The 16963-nt window shown below is 39.6% G+C and overlaps 1 protein-coding gene across 1 annotated transcript; it reads left to right on the forward strand.

Moving 5' to 3' along the window:
• The first annotated feature begins 14577 nt into the window (after positions 1-14577).
• On the forward strand, positions 14578-16428 carry LOC104109526 (transcription factor bHLH14-like). The gene is made up of 2 exons (XM_009618853.4): positions 14578-15197; positions 15640-16428. The coding sequence occupies exons 1-2, from the start codon at positions 14621-14623 to the stop codon at positions 16383-16385; spliced, it is 1323 nt and encodes a 440-aa protein (XP_009617148.2). The 5' UTR covers positions 14578-14620; the 3' UTR covers positions 16386-16428.
• The last annotated feature ends 535 nt before the right edge of the window (positions 16429-16963 follow it).

The following is a 16963-nucleotide window of genomic DNA, read 5'->3' on the forward strand; positions in this document are numbered from 1 at the left end:
AACGTCAATAGAAATAATAATAATAATAATAGCAAAAACGAATAGAGTGTAACTAGAAAATCAGTAAGTTCAATGAATGACTAGGACGTATATATATTATGGTTAAGAAAACAAAAAAACAAAGCCGCCCACATGTAGCACATGCTTTAAACAGTTAATTAAAACCAAATTTTCTATGTTTCCGTACATGATACAGTACGTACTGGGGTAGCCAACTGCAACTGATATTCTAATACTTTGTTCACCATTTTTAGGTTAATAAATGTGCTTGAATAAAGACCTTGTACCTTTAACTTCAATATTTTATTTAGATGTTCTAGCGTAATCTACCCTACTTTAAAACTTTTTCATTTTTATTTATCCTGAAAATGGAGTAACAATTAAATTTATATTGTAGTTTTAAGGATATGTGATTTGAACCAGTATCAATTGATAAACGACGAATTAAATAGATAAATTGGACAATAAAATAAATCAAAACGGTCTGCAAACAATGTCTTCGACCTCGATTCGAGATAGTCTCGAGGTTAGTTAATAAGAATTGTAGAGGATGGAACAAACAGCGATGAACAGTAAGCAAAACAAAGAAAGCAGTGTATGTATATATTCTTATCAGTAAATAATGATCGTTCCTCCCCACAAGTGAATGGGATCTCTCTTTATATAATAGAGGAATCCTAAATAAGATATAACTCTAATAACGAAAATAGATCCCATGATTGGCACTAATAACTGCTTTGATTTGATCTGTTTAGGGATTTTCGCCGTGATCTTCGACTGATTACTGACATCTCGCCATTCTGTTATTATGCCTTACTCGAAGTCAGTCATGCTTGATCTCGGTTGTTGCTGGCCTCGATCTCAATGAACACTTCGACCTCTAGGCTTGATGTTCTATCTTCGAGCTCGAGCCCGATCTATTATGAGGTTACCCTCGAGGCAACTCCCCTGCCACCGAAATCAAGTATGCCTGATTTTGACCGTATATAGATAGTCCCCTTATTTTTTGGAGTGTAATGAGAAGAAAAGAATTCGAGACTTCGATTTAATACCTCAATCAATTATGACGTCAACATCGTGATGTAAGCGACAGAAGTGATTGAAGCGTCGCGTCTGCATAGTTCCTAAGGTCATTAATTAATGCCAGTTGATGGTCGGCCACCAGTGCTTTCAAACCGTCAAAGTGGCTATTATAAATAGACCACCTTCATAATCTTCTCAAACTTTACTTTCAAACTTCTTCTAATCTTCAAAAGCTCTTCTATCTTCTTCAAGTTCATCAACTTTGTCGGTTTCTATTTGCCAATCTCTTATTAAAACACCAATTCCACCTTCTTCTTCCTTAAACCTCATATAGCAATGGTAAAAATATCAAAGACCGTTCCTCAAGAAGAAAAGGCTTCCTCATCGCGGTCGGCCGGTGACAAAACACCGGTGGAGCCACGTATCGAAGAGTGCATCCCCGGGCCATGTGAATTTACTTCCGACTTTATAGTCGAAAAACCCTCTTCAGTTCCTGGCCGATGCGAGCCTATGTCTAGATACATCTGTTCGATACCCGAAGGCGATCTCGAGCAGGTGAAAAAAGACTGTCACTGGGAGAATAAAGAGGTGATGATTCCTACCCCTGAGGAGGACATCACCACTCATGTGAAAGGGTTCTTAAGTGTGTATACTTACCCTTTCACACTGGGTTCTGTCGATCCTGTCATAATTGACTTCTGCCGCCAATACCGGGTAACCCTTGGCCAGATCTACCCATCTTTTTGGTGCATTATCATTTTGCTCAGATTCTTCTCGAGCAAGGTCGAGGGGATGTCTTTCACCCTCAATCATCTCATTAGGCTATACAGCCCCTGTCTTATCGGGTCGGATTGATAAGGCTTCAGCGTCGGGCCATGAAGGTATTGTTCTCGAGCATAGACGAGGACAAGGATTGAGGATGGATGGGTCGGTTTCTCCGAGTCAGGACCTCCGACTTAATCCCCGCCGAGAAGATGCCCTTCACCAAACAATGGAACATGAAGCGTAAGTAGAACCTCACCGATAACGTTTGATTACTTGTTATGTTTCCTTTACCTCTTCTCATCTATATTCTTCTTTATGGTGCAGCTTCCCCCTGGTTTCTGGTGTAGTCCCAGACCTTGCAGGTTGGGTTCGACAACTGGTTTCAACCTCTTCATATGCTGAGCGCTCGTGGCATGATTTGGCCAAGGGTCGATGGGAGGACAAAAATCATGGTAAGTTCACATGTCCGTGTTTGATGCTTTCCTGTGAAATACTTCTTTTTAACTTGATTTCTTCTCATACATGTCTTAGAGATAATGTCATCATGAGGCCGCCTCCCCCCGGGGAAGAGGAGGTCCCGAAGCTGACCGAAGACAAGAAAAGGAGAAGGGCCTCGCCTCCAGATACCCTAAAGCCCAGGAAAAGCAGGGCTTGAAAGTCAAAGATCGATCCCGCCGTTCTGCCTGCCGATGTAGTCCAAGAGCTATGAGATGAAGACGAGGAGGGAGAAGATGTTGACTGCCTGCTGGTGGCTCGGAAGAGGGAAGGCATCGAAGTTTCGAGAATTGCTGAGCCGGTGACGGTCGAGGAGGTTCAGCCGCAGATCGAGGTGATCTCGGAAGAAGGTCCGAGCAGAGTCCCCGAGTCATCGGGTGTTGATGATGCCTCCTGCCGTGATGAGCAACCGGCGGGTGTGCCCGAAGGGTCTAGTTCTGAGGCTCTTCAAAAAGAAGAGAATGCCCCAAGTGACTCGCTCAGGGCAATTAACATTGATGATTCGCCGCCCGGCCCCACGTTCTCTGAGGGGTAGTTTCAGGATGCCCGGTCCATGGGGACCCCCGATGTGGGGATGGCCCCCGAAGGGGATGATATATTTCGTGGCTGTGGGTCAATGATGTTCCCGACCTGGACGCATCACTCATTTTTGATGAGGCTCAGCGGCTTCTGAACCAAGTGAGTTTTAGCCCATGTTACCATGCTTGTGTTTGTTCTTATTTCTCTAAGTCTGATTTTCTTCCTTTCTGTACAGGCTACGATGCTCCATAGAGAAGCGTCCTCCAAATACCGAGCTGAGCTGGCCCGATGTGCGGCTGATCTCAAAACGCTTATGGAGAAGAGAGACGCCCTCAAACTCCTCTATGTGCAAAACGAAGAGGAGATCATGAGTATTCGAGCAGAGCTGACAAGAGCTTATCAAGATCAGACAGAGCTCATTGAACGGGTAATGTAAATTTTTGGGAGCTTGTTATGTGTTAACTTGATATTAGCGACTAACACTTTAAACCTGCAGGTTCAGCAGAAGGCCGAATTGGTTGAGCAGCTTCGTGAGGAGGCCAAGATGAAAGAGGCAGAGACTTTGGGGTAGAAACAAAACATGGACCGTCTCGCCTCGGAGAAAGATGCGGTTCGGTCCTAACTGTCTTCGGTTGAGCGTCAACTCCAAAGTGTGAAGGAGGACAACTTGGCCCGAGCCCAGAAGGTTAAAGAGCTCGAGACTTGGTTGGCCGCTGAGTTTGCAAGGGCCACATCCGAGGCAGAGGCGCTCATGGCCTCCTACCGAGCTGACACTGAATCTGCTAACACTCTAGAAAAGGACATTTCTGACGCTGCTAAGGTTAGATTATCCCGTGTTGCCGAGCATGCTAGGTGCCAGTCTCAAAGGGAGACTCTTGAAGAGGTACATGCTCATGGCTTCGACCTCACAGATGATATCGAGAGTGCGAAGGTTTTGGAGGACGAGGCCGGAGCTCTGCTTTCCGATGATGAAAACTTTGCGAGTGGATCCGAGAGCGGAGGAGATGAAGATGAGGCTCCCAAAGATGCGGCTCCCGAGGCGGACTAGGCACTTAGGATTTTTTCTCCTTTTGTTTTTTCTGTAATACCCTGTGTGGTCTTTGTAAATACATTGCATATATGAAAGATTCCTTTCCTTTCCGTTTCATCTCCGATTTCTGATTTTATGATAAATTCTGTTTTGCCTTTGCCTTGTGAAAACTTTGTTGCAATCGGGTTGTTGTAGCCTCTATAATCGAGTGAGCAATAGCTCGAACTCAAAGTAGAACAAACCCTTAGGTTTTTTAGTTAAGCGAGGGAGAGTCCCCGAGCTCAACAATATGTTCGAGATTTTGATTTTGGATGGCTTGATCGAAGCCGTAATTGTATTATTTTTATAGCCGAGTTCGAGTAAGTTTCAAACTCACAGTAACAGACCCCTTAAGATTTTATATCAAATAATGATGAATCCTAGAGCTATATTCAAGTCAGTTTTATTTGAGCTCGGAATAGTGAAACCCTTAGGTCCGAATTGAGTGAGAAAAAAATCTCGAACTCTAAGTGTATTGGCCCTTAGGCTCTTTAGTTTCCCTTTTTCGTCTTAGAAGACTAAGTAAAAAAATATTTCTTTATGCCTTAACACGTATTCTTTACCCATTGGGTTTTTTGAGGGTTCGATGTCGATTGAAACCCCTTTGCGTTTTGTGCCTTAGCACGTTTGTGTTAAGATAATTTGATAGCTTTTAAGGTTTTTCGAGGACTGATTTTATTGAAGCCCTTTTGATCACTTGCCGAGGATAGCCTTTTTTAACCAGTTTTTCAAAGAATTCGAAGCCCTATTTTTATTGCAGGCTTCGGGCGTCTCTGAGCCACCTTAATTTGGCCGTAGCCTTTGGGTATGCCTCTTGGGCTTATTTCCCAATAACACTTCGAGCTTGTTCGAAGTGTTAGTCCCCGAGAATGATGGCCTTAGCCTATAGATATAGGGGTGCCTCTTTGAGGTCTTATGAATTTGAGTTTAGATTACTCGAATATGTTGATCGTCGGCGGCAGTCCCCGAGTGTATGAGGTATATTTGCACTTGGCCCTTGAGCCATTTCTCACAAAATCATAAGTATGGAGCTTGTATAGTAGAAAAATGTTCTTTGAGACACAAGATGTTTGATATAGAAAGAATGCTTCTTTGTATAATTTATACATGCGTACATGTTTTGCCATCGGGGCTATCTATATGGACACGTTCCATTCGACCGTTTGGTCCATTACAAAGTTTCCCTATCGAGACCCTTTGACATGATGTTTTTTCCTCAAAAGTGTAACATCCGAGGGTGATGCCCCCCAGTTTTCGAGGTTGATTGTAAAGAAGCCTTGGATACTGTTGAATTGTCCTCTCGTAGCACATAATTGTTGCCTCGTTAAAAACCTCGCCGGAAAAACCCACTTGGGACAAAACCCGATCTAAGGAAAAAAGAGTGCAACGCGTGCTTTAAAACCTGAGGTCTCGATGTCTTCGATCGAACACCTACAATTAGTTAGTGTCAAATATATAAATGAAAAAAGGGTATAAAGTCATACCTTAGCAATAATACCGTTTGAGAAGCGATATGTTCCAATTATTTGGCAGTTGTTCACCGTCCAACATGTCGAGCTTATAAGATCACTTTCCGACGATGTCGAGGACTTGGTAGGGTCCCTTCCAATTTGGGCCGAGCTTCCCTTCATTAGGATCTCGAGTGTTGATGGTGACTTTCCTCAGGACTAAGTCCCCAACTCTGAAGTGGCGAAGGTTGGTTCTCCTATTGCAGTATCTTTCGATTCGTTGCTTTTGTGCAGCCATTCGAACGAGTGCGGTTTCTCATTTTTCATCCAATAATTCGAGGCTAGTATTCATAACCTCGTGATTTGACTCTTCTGTTATGTGTCGAAACCTGGCACTGGGTTCCCCGACTTCGACTAGAATCAAGGCTTCGGAGTCATATACTAAGGAGAACGGGGTTTCCTTCGTACTGGACTTTGATGTTGTTCGATATGCCCAAAGGACTTCGGGTAGAATTTCTCACCATTTCCCCTTAGCGTCGTTCAACCTTTTCTTTAGGTTTTGAATGATAGTCTTGTTCGTCGATTCATCCTGTCCATTCCCACTAGGGTGATACGACGTTAATAATATCCTTTTTATTTTGTGGTCTTCGAGGAATTTTGTCACTTTGCTGCCGATAAATTATTTTCCATTGTCACACACTATTTCGGCGGGTATCCCAAATAAACATACGATGTGATCCTAGATGAAGTCTATAACTCTTTCTCTCTCACTTTCTCGAACGCCTGTGCTTCAACCCATTTAGAGAAATAGCCAGTCATAAATAAAATGAACTTAGCTTTACCTGGGGTCGATGGCAGAGGGCCGACGATATCCATTCTCCATTTCATGAATGGCCATAGGGATAGGACTGAATGAAGTTGTTCTTCGGGATGATGGATCATCGGTGCAAACCTTTGACATTTATCACATTTTTGAACAAACTCCTTAATGTCTTTTTCCATGCTATCCCAATAGTATCCTGCTCTTCTGATTTTGTGAATCAGTGATTCGGCGCCGAAGTGGTTCCCACAAGTGCCTTTGTGGACCTCTCATAGAACATAATCGGTGTCTTCTGGTCCTAAGCATACTGGCAATGGTCCATCAAATGTCCTTCTGTATAATGTCCCATCTTCGGCCAATGTGAATCGAGCAGCTTTGGTTTGTAGGGCCCTCGACTCTTTAGGGTCCGATGGGAGCTTTCCATTCTTCAAGTATTCAATATATTTATTCCTCCAATCCTAGGTTAAGCTTGTAGAGTTTATTTCGGCATGACGTTCCTCGATCACGGATCTTGAGAGTTGAATAATTGTCCCCGAGTTGATCTCATCTTTCTCGACCGATGACCCCAAATTTGCAAGTGCATCGGCCTCGCTGTTTTGTTCTCGAGGTACATGTTGTAAAGTCCATTCCTTGAAACGGTGCAAAGTTACTTGTAGTTTTTCCAAATACCTTTGTATTCTATCCTCTCAAACTTTGAAGGTTTTGTTTACTTGGTTCACCACCAGTAAAGAGTCACACACGGCTTCAATGACTTCTGCTCCCAAACTTTTAGCTAGCTCAAGACCTGCAATCATGGCCTCGTACTCGGCCTCATTATTAGTTAACCTAGAAGTTTTGATAGATTGCCTAATAGTGCTACCCGTGGGCGGCTTCAAAATGATGCCTAGCCCGGACCCCTTCACATTCGAAGCACCGTCTGTAAAGAGGGTCCATACCCCTGATGATGTACCCGCTTTTAACAAGAGCTCCTTTTTAACTTCGGGTACGAGGGTTGGCGTGAAATCGGTCACGAAGTCCGCTAAAATTTGAGACTTGAGGCCGTCCGGGGTTGATATTTGATACCGTACCCACTGAGTTTGACGGCCCATTTGGCCAATCGGCCTGATAGTTTGGGCTTGTGCAAAATATTACAAAGTGGGTAAGTGGTTAATACGCATATGGGTGACATTAAAAGTATGGTCTTAACTTTCTAGAGGCGTTTATCAGTGCAAGTGCCAATTTTTCCAAGTGTGGATATCTAGTTTCTACTTCTCCTAAGGTTCAACTTACATAATAAACGGGAAATTGCGTACCTTGCTCTTCTCGAACTAGGACACCACTTACCGCGATTTCCGATACTGCCAAGTACAAGTAAAGTTTCTCATTTGCCTTTGGATTGTGAAGCAGTGGTGGGCTCGATAGGTATTGCTTCAATTCCTCTAATGCGTGTTGGCATTTCGGGGTCCATGAGAAATCGTTCTTCTTTTTGAGTAGAGATAAAAATCTGTGGCTTCGATCCGACGACCTCGAAATGAATCAGCCTAAGACAGCTATCCGTCCAGTTAGCTTGTGCACGGCTTTTACACTGTCCACGACGGTGATGTCTTCGATGGCCTTGATTTTATCGGGGTTGATTTCGATCCCCCGATTCGATACCATGAAACCAAAAAACTTGCCCGAACCGACCCCGAAAGCACATTTCTCGGGGTTGAGCTTCATGTTGTATTTCCTTAAAATCTTAAACATTTCCTGCAAATGAGCCAAATGGTCATCTGCGTGCAGGGACTTAACTAACATGTCATCAATATAAAGTTCCATTGATTTACCTATTTGTTCTTCGAACATTTTATTTACTAGGCGTTGGTAAGTAGCTCCTGCATTTTTTAGCCCGAAGGGCATTGCATTATAACAATATGTTCCATACTTGGTGATGAATGAAGTCTTTTCTTGGTCTTCCGGGTTCATTTGGATTTGATTGTACCCGAAATAGGCATCGAGAAAAGTAAGAATCTCGTGGCCGGACGTGGCATCGATCATGCGATCGATGTTAGACAGTGGAAAAGAATCTTTAAGGCATGCCTTGTTTAAATCCTTATAATCTACACACATTCTAAGTTTGTTCCCTTTTTTAGGGACTGCAACTATATTGGCTAACCATTCGGGATATTTCACCTCCTGAATGGACCCTATTTTGAGACGTTTAGTTATCTCGTCCTTTATGAATGTGTGTTTTACCTCGAACTGGGGTCTTCTCTTTTGCTTCACCAGTTTGAACCTAGGGTCTGGGCTTAGACGATGCGTCATTATCTCCGGTGGGATCCCTGTCATGTCTAAATAGGACTAAGCAAACCAATCTATGTTATCAATAAGAAACTGAATAAGCTTTTTCCTGGGTTCGCGGGTTAATCCCATTCCCAGGTATACCTTTCGCTCAGGCAGGTACTCGATCAATATAAACTATTCCAGCTCTTCGACCGTTGATTTGGTGGCGTCAAAATCTTCGGGAACAATAAAAGTCCAACGAGTCAGAAAATCCTCCTCTTCTTATTCTATCTCCTGCCTCCCCGATTCGGTCGAGGCTGGTGGCTGTGATTGCTATTTCACTTCTTGTTTACCTTTGATGCTAGACCTTTCCGAGGTTGATAATGTCGATATTGGCATTACCTCATCGACCACAAATATTTCCTTTGCAGCATGCTGCTCCCTGTATACAGTTTTTACACCGTCCGACGTCAGAAATTTCATCATTTGGTGGAGAGTCGAAGGGACTTCCCTCATATTATGGATCCAAGGCCTTCCAAGTAGGGCATTGTACCTCATGTCACCCTTGATTACGTGGAACATGGTATCTTGAATGGTTCCAGCCACATTTACCGGTAGAATAATCTCCCTTTTAGTTGTTTCGCTAGCCATATTGAAGCCATTTAGGACCCGAGCTGCGGGCACAATTTGATTTTTTAGGCAGAGCTGCTCCACGACCCTCGATCGATTGATATTCGCCGAGCTACCTGAATCCACTAAAACACGCTTAACTTGAACTTTATTTAATAAGATAGAAATTACCATAGCGTCGTTGTGGGGCTAAGAAATGCCTTATGCTTCTTCATTTTTGAATGATAAAGTGCCTTCGGGCACATAATCTCGGGTTCATTTTTTCCTAGTGATTGATGCCTTAGTGCATTTGAATATAGGTCCCTGTGGAATGTCGACCCCACCGACGATCATATGAATGACATGTTGGGGTTCCTCCTGTTTATTTTTCCTGTTGGCATCCCTTTCTCTGAAATGATTCTTGGCTCGATCGCTGAGGTGGCCCTTATTGAATAGAAGGGCTACCTTCCCCCATTAATTTCCTGCAATCCTCGGTCTTGTGACCATGCGTGCCATGATACTTGCACATCAAATTTGGGTTTCTTTGGGAAGAATCGGTTTGTATGGGTATGGGCCACCTAGTATCTTTGATCCTTCCAATTGTCGATACAATGCCCGATGCATCGATGCTAAAGTTATATTCCAATAACCTAGGTGCCTCTATGGGATCGGCATACTTGTCAAAACCGTTTTTGCTCATAAGTCCCCGAGAATTCTATCCTCGATAACTTCTTCGATCGTTCCAGGCAGAATTGCGTCCTGAACCATTGTTCCTTCAATTTGCGGTGTATGGTTGATATTGGTCTCTGTTCGATCTTGGCTCCCTGTCGATGTCCCTCTGGTTTTTAACTACCGACTGTTTGGATGTACTGAACCAGAAGGGGCTCTTAATTGGTCGTCCTCGACTCTGATCTTCGATTGATATCGATTGTGCATATCTGCCCAAGTTACAGCTAGATACTCGATCAAATTTTGTTTTAACTGACGTGATGCTATCGAACTCCGCTCGTTCAGCCCTTGAGTGAAAGCTTGAACGGCCCAATCATCTGTGACCGGTGGAAACTCCATGCGTTCCATTTGAAATCAAGACACGAACTACCTCAGCATTTCGTTATCCCTCTGTCTTACCTTGAAAAGGTCCGATTTCCTCGTTGCGACCTTTATGGCCCCGGCGTGTGCCTTTACGAAAGAATCTGCTAACATGGCAAATGAGTCGATGGAATTTGGTGGCAGGTTATGATACCAAATCATTGCTCCCTTCGCAAGGGTCTCTGCGAATCTTTTCAACAGCACAGATTCGATTTCATCATCTTCTAAATCGTTACCCGTGATGGTGCATGTATATGAAGTAACATGCTCATTGGGATTGGTAGTCCCATTATATTTGGGTATGTCTGGCATATAAAACTTTTTTGGAATAGGCTTTGGAGCCGCACTTGGAGGAAACGGCTTTTGTACAAACTTCTTCGAATCCATCCCTTTCAAGATTGGCGGTGCCCCCAGTATCTGATCAACTCGAGAGTTATATGTCTCCATTTTTTTATCGTCGGCTTCGATTCTCTTCTCCCCTGATTCAATTCTTTTGGTGAGCTCCTTGAGCATTTTTATTACCGCAGGATCATTCGACCTTTCCGGTACTGGCTCGGTACGACGAGTAATTTTCGGCTCGACCCTATTCGGAGCTCTATGTTAATTTTGTAACTGAGCAATAGCGGCTTGCTGAGCCTGAAGCATCTCGAATATCACTTGGAGACTGACTCCTTCGTCTCTTTTGCCATGTGTTCCTTGGCCACTAGATCGGCCTTCTCTGCGTACACTGCCATCGAGATCTGTGCCTAGGTTCGCGTTTAGAACAACGTGCGAACTGACATCGAATGGGTTGGCAACCGGTTCTCCCCCGAGATTAGCCTGTGGCACCTTGACTCCTGGAGCAATCACATTTTCGTTTTCACCATGGAATCCGAGGCCATTGTCACCGTGTGTGGATGCGTTTTGTGAGTTTGACATGTTTTAACCTGAAAGCAAATATACTTGACAAGAACAAGCGTAAAATAATATTTTTTATCAGAATCAGTACTGAACAATCACTATTATCTTTAGCCCCACGGTGGACACCAAATTGTTTACCCTGAAAATTGAGTAACAATTAAACTTATATTGTGGTTTTAAGGATATGTGATTTGAACCAGTATCAATCGATAAATGACGAATTAAATAGATAAATTGGACAATAAAATAAATCAAACCGGTCTACAAACAATGCCTTCGACCTCGATTTGAGATAGTCTTGAAGTTAGTTAATAAGAACAGTAGAGGATGGAGCAAACAACGATGAACAGTAAGCATAACAAAGAAAGCAGTGTATGTGTATATTCTTATCACTGAATAATGATCGTTCCTCCCCACAAGTGAATGAGATCCCTCTTTATATAATAGAGAAATCCTAAATAAGGTACAACTCTAATAACGGAAATAGATCCCATAATTGGCACTAATAACCGCTTTGATTTGATCTGTTCCGGAGTTTTCGCCGTGATCTTCGACCGATTACTGACATCTCGCCATTCTGTTATTACGCCTTACTCGAAATCAGTCATGCTTGATCTCGATTGTTGCTGACCTCGATCTCAATGAACACTTCGACCTTCAAGCTTGATGTTCTATCTTCGAGCTCGAGCCCGATCTATTATGAGGTTATCCTCGAGGCAACTCCCCTGCCACCACCGAAATCAGGTATGCCCAATTTCGGCCGTATACAATTTTAATGAACCTCTGTTGTCACTCACGAGAGACGTTAACTTCAATAAATTGTTGAATAAAAAACATAAAAAAATCGACAAGGATCTATGATAAATTGAGTGGGATAATAAAAAATAAAAAAATGTCCAAAATCTCAAAGATCGATTTTGCCTGCATTAGCTAGAAGGAATCAACACTCCGGCATGTTGTACTTTTAATTCCTGCATTATTGTAGAATGTTCCTAATAAAATAAATTAATAGGTTTCGATATTTAATTTTAATGTTTTTCCACCTAAAAAAGGGATTTTCGCATGCACAAGCTGAGGTTTGAGAGATAAATGCAATGGAATTGACTTCGTAATAATTAGTATTTCCTCTGTCAATCAAGAGTCAAACTTCGTAATTTTGATCGTGAATTCGAACATAAAATTTTAAATTTTTTTAAACATAATTTATATTTTTTAAAATTACATAAAAAGTACTATAAAGTCACAATAACTAGGCAATAAAATTATACATAAAAGAATGAAAATAATGTATCACCTCTTTTCTTTCCCTCAATTGACAAGAGACCGTTTTGGCATCATGCTTGTAAACGCGTACAACAACTATGTATGACGTTGAAATATAATACTAACCCCTAAGTTTCTTTTATTTATTAAAAAACAGATATAAGAATAACATGATGAATTTAATTAGAAAATAGAAGTATCATAGATACAATAGTGAAATAGAAAATCACTAAGTGGTACGAAAACTGCAGTCTATAAGAACAATACAGTAAATTCCAGTAAAAAGAATAATCCAAAATAGGAGAATATCTTGAATCAGATGGATATATCGTATGATGATAGAAACTTTTGCAATATTTTAATTAGGAGTTTGTTTGTATAGCACTATATAGCTTGGGAAGCACTCGGAAAAACAAACACAAGGGACCGCAAAAAGACAATTAAGTCAAATTATGTGCATACCCTTTTAGTTTTGATGGTCTTCTCTCTCTCTCTCTCTCTCTCTATATATATATATATATATATATATATATATATATATATATATATATATACATATATATATATATATATATATATATATATATATATATATATATTCCTCTTCTGGCTCTCTTTTCTAGTCTTTTATCAAAAATATATATTTGAAAACTTTTAAATTTTAAATTCTAATTTTATCTTTAATAGTAACATACTTTTAGTCATAGTCATAGAAATATCGAACTTCCTAATTTTGACTGTGAATTTGGACGTAAAATTTTAAATATTTTTAAACATAATTTATATTTTTAAAAATTACATAAAAAGTATTATAAGTTACAATATTCTGGAAATAAAATTATACATAAAAGAATGAAAATAATGTATCACCTCTTCTCTTTCCCTCAATTGACAAGAGACCGTTTTGGCATCAACTATGTCAAATATGCAATTATTTTACAATGAAAGTTCCCACGCATGTATAATCATCATTTTAGACGAAAAAACAACTTATGAGACATGCTTGTAAACGCGTACAACGATGCATGGCGTTGAAATATAATACTAGCCCCTAAGTTTTTTTAATTTATTAAATGAATTTAATTAGAAAATAGAAGTATCAAAGATACAATGGTGAAATAGAAAATCACTAAGCGGTACGAAAACTCCAGTCTAAAAGAACAATACAGTAAATTCCAGTAATAAAATAATCCAAAATAGGTGAATATCTTGAATCCAAAATAACATATATAAGATCATGTTTGAGTGAGATGGATATATCGTATGATGATTGAAACTTTTGCAATATTTTAATTAGAGTTTGTTTGTATAGCACTATAGCTAGTGGCGGAGCCACCTTACAAATGACACCCCTTTGCGAGAAAAATAAATTGTGTAGCTAGATAAAAAATAAATTTTATATATGTATACTATGTATTGATTCTCTTTAATTTTTTAGTATGTTTATTTTTATATATTTTGACATTTTTTAATAAAAATTCTGGCTCCGCTACGGACTATAGCTTGGGAAGCACTTCGAAAAACAAACACAAGGGACTGCAAAAAGACAATTAAGTCAAATTACGTGCATACCCTTTTAGTTTTTATGGTCTAATACATACTTCGTCCGTTTCAATTTATGTGAATATGTTTGACTGGGCACGGAGTTTAAGAAAAAATGAAGACTTTTGGAATTTGTGGTCCTAAACAATTCAAAAAGGGGCCCAGAGTATTTGTGTGGTTATAAAAGCTTCTCATTAAGGGTAGAATTGTAAGTTTAAGCAAATTTATTTTCAAATTTAGAAAAGGGTAATTCTTTTTGAAACGGACCAAAAAAAATAGGTTCACATAAACTGGAACGGAGATAGTATATATATATATATATATATATATATATATATATATATATATATACACGTATGAAATCAATTAATTATTCCTACAAGATTCCTCTTCTGGCTCTCTTTTCTAGTCTTTTATCAAAAATATATATTTGAAAACTTTTAAATTTTAAATTCTAATTTTATCTTTAATATTAACATACTTTTAGTTATAGTCATAGAAATTTCACATGTTCAGAAAAACAAGTTTTAGCGGTACTTTTGATATACGTCAAAGTCTTTTCTTCTCTAAACTCCATATTTACTCATACACCGCCCATATCAAATAAAATTGAGGGAATATAACAAACGTCTAAATTCACACGAAATAAAATAAAACAATCTACTTAAAGACCACGTGAAAATGGTGCCAAGTCTTTGTTGCGCACGTACTATTACTGATGAAAAAGGCATCTATTAAAGCCAAAACTGTCTGCGAACAAAGTATTAAGGTTTGATATTAAGATTCTTTCTCTCTTTATCCCTCTTAGGAAACATAAAAAATTAGTAGTAGCTGAAAATGGAAAACTTGATCTCTACTACTTCATCAACTTCACAACCTAACGCACTTCAAAAAATCCTTCAGTACATAGTCCACAGTCGTCAAGAATGGTGGGTTTATTCCATCTTCTGGCAAGCGACAAAAGATGTTAATAACCGCCTTATCTTATCTTGGGGCGATGGCCATTTTCGCGGAACTAAGGACATAAGTTCGGCGAAAACTGGCCATCAACTTCAAAAGAAGTTTGGTTTGGATGGAATTGTTGAAACCAACGTTACAGATTCTGAGTGGTTCTATATTGTATCTATGCCTCAGTGTTTCGTGGCTGAGGATGAACTCGTCGTACAAGCTTATTCCTCGGCCACACAGGTGTGGCTGGCTAGTCATTATGAACTGCAGCTTTACAATTGTGAGAGAGCTAAAGAAGCTGATTTGCATGGAATTCGTACACTAGTTTGTATTGCTACTCCTAGTGGTGTTGTTGAATTGGGTTCCTCCGATGTTATTCAAGAAAATTGGGAATTTCTTCAACTCATCAAGTCTCTATTTGGATCTAACAATTACAATATAACTTCTCATCTACCCATCAATCAAGGTATTTCGAGCTTTGATTTTGTTTAAATCGAATTGTATGATCATTTCATCTAAAAGTTAAATCGCAATCACGGAGAGCATATCATTAATTATGTAATTATATTAGTACGTCTTAATTAATACACCCCTTCACATGTGAGCCTAATTCTTGCTTATGAGCCAAACATGTGGAAATATATTTTATTTTCCAGTGTCCTTGAGATTTGAGTTCAAGACCGTATGATTGAATATGTGATCTATCTCATTTAAAAGCATATCACATGTGATGTAAACAGTCTACCTTAATGCAAGTATTATGGACTGCTTCCATGGCTCGAACATATAACCTATAGGTTACACAAAAATAACTTTACCGTTGCTCAGAGACTTCCATTCTAATTTAAAAGTATATGTTGTTAAAAAACATAAGCTTTCAATAACTTAATTATTTTATGTCTCAACAGTTCCATTGCGAGATCATCAGAAGGAAAGAGGCGGATCACCACAACAAGTGCCAGATAAGAGAAAGCAAGAAATGATTACTGAAACGGCGGAATTTGAGAATTCTGATTTCGACAATGAGTCCTCCGCGATAAACAATATCAATCGGTCAAGGAAACGTAAGGCTGGTTCGAGCAGTATAATAATAGGACGATCAGAAATGGCGATGAATCACGTCGAGGCAGAGAGAATAAGAAGGGAAAAATTGAATCATCGATTCTATGCTCTGAGGAGCGTTGTTCCATACGTATCCAAAATGGACAAAGCTTCTTTACTAGCAGATGCAGTTACTTATATCAAAGAACTCAAAGTTAAAGTTGAAGATTTAGAGTCCAAAATCCAGTCCCAGAAACCTAAGAACAATATTATAGAGCAACACGATTCTCATAGTGCATCTTCTTCGGTATTTAATCCAGCTAATAATAAGTCATTTTCCAGCTGCAACGGGGGACGAAATGGAATGGAAATCGAAGTTAAGATTATAGGAACAGAAGCCATAATTAGGGTTCAGTCTTTGGATGTAAATTTCCCATGTGCAAGATTGATGAATGTGTTTAGAGAAATGGAGTTTCAGATTTACCATGCAAGCGTTTCCAGTGTTAAAGACTTGATGCTTCAAGATATCGTGATTAGGGTTCCTGATGAGTATTCAAATAAGGAAGCCCTAAAATCTGCTATCATGACAAGTTTATGTGGTATTGATAATTAATACGTACGTAATAATTAGCATATATATATTCTGTTATTATTATACTTTACTGGCTTGATATCTACTATATGTGATTATCTTTGTAATATAATTTAGATCGTATTATATAAGTTCGTTTATGAATTCAGGAACTCGTGTTAATTACTCTTTTGTTATTGTTCTGTTGTTTCTTTTCATAGCTGAGGGTCTATCGGAAATTGTTCTCTACTGCTCAGGGTAGGGGGTAAGGTCTGCGTACACACTACCTCTCCCCAAAACCCACTTGTGGATTACTGGGTTGTTGTATTAATTACTCTTTATGATGTAATTTACGATCATAATAAGTTCATTTAACGGAACTTCTTTCTGGAGCTCTTGCCTTGTAATTGCATTATCCTTGACAAATCTGATGACATAAACTTACACAAAATTATAGTCAAAATTATCTATAACAGTCACATTATATAACAATATTTGAAACCAATGGAGAACGCGACGATTGGTGGTTATATGGTGTTGGTTCTATGTCGGAAAACAGCCGGTTTCCTTGTCTAGGTTATTGAAGTAATAAAAATTCCAACAGATTAAGAGAGGAAAAA

Source organism: Nicotiana tomentosiformis, chromosome 12 (genome assembly GCF_000390325.3).
Source record: "Nicotiana tomentosiformis chromosome 12, ASM39032v3, whole genome shotgun sequence".
NCBI lineage: Eukaryota > Viridiplantae > Streptophyta > Magnoliopsida > Solanales > Solanaceae > Nicotiana > Nicotiana tomentosiformis.

What these genes read in the sequence shown, in the direction of transcription:
- LOC104109526 (XM_009618853.4), top strand. Translation starts at nt 14,621, where the DNA reads ATGGAAAACTTGATCTCTACTACTTCATCAACTTCACAACCTAACGCA. An exon ending in TCATCTACCCATCAATCAAG is followed by an intron (nt 15,198 to 15,639) that starts GTATTTCGAGCT and finishes ATGTCTCAACAG; the next exon opens with TTCCATTGCGAGATCATCAG.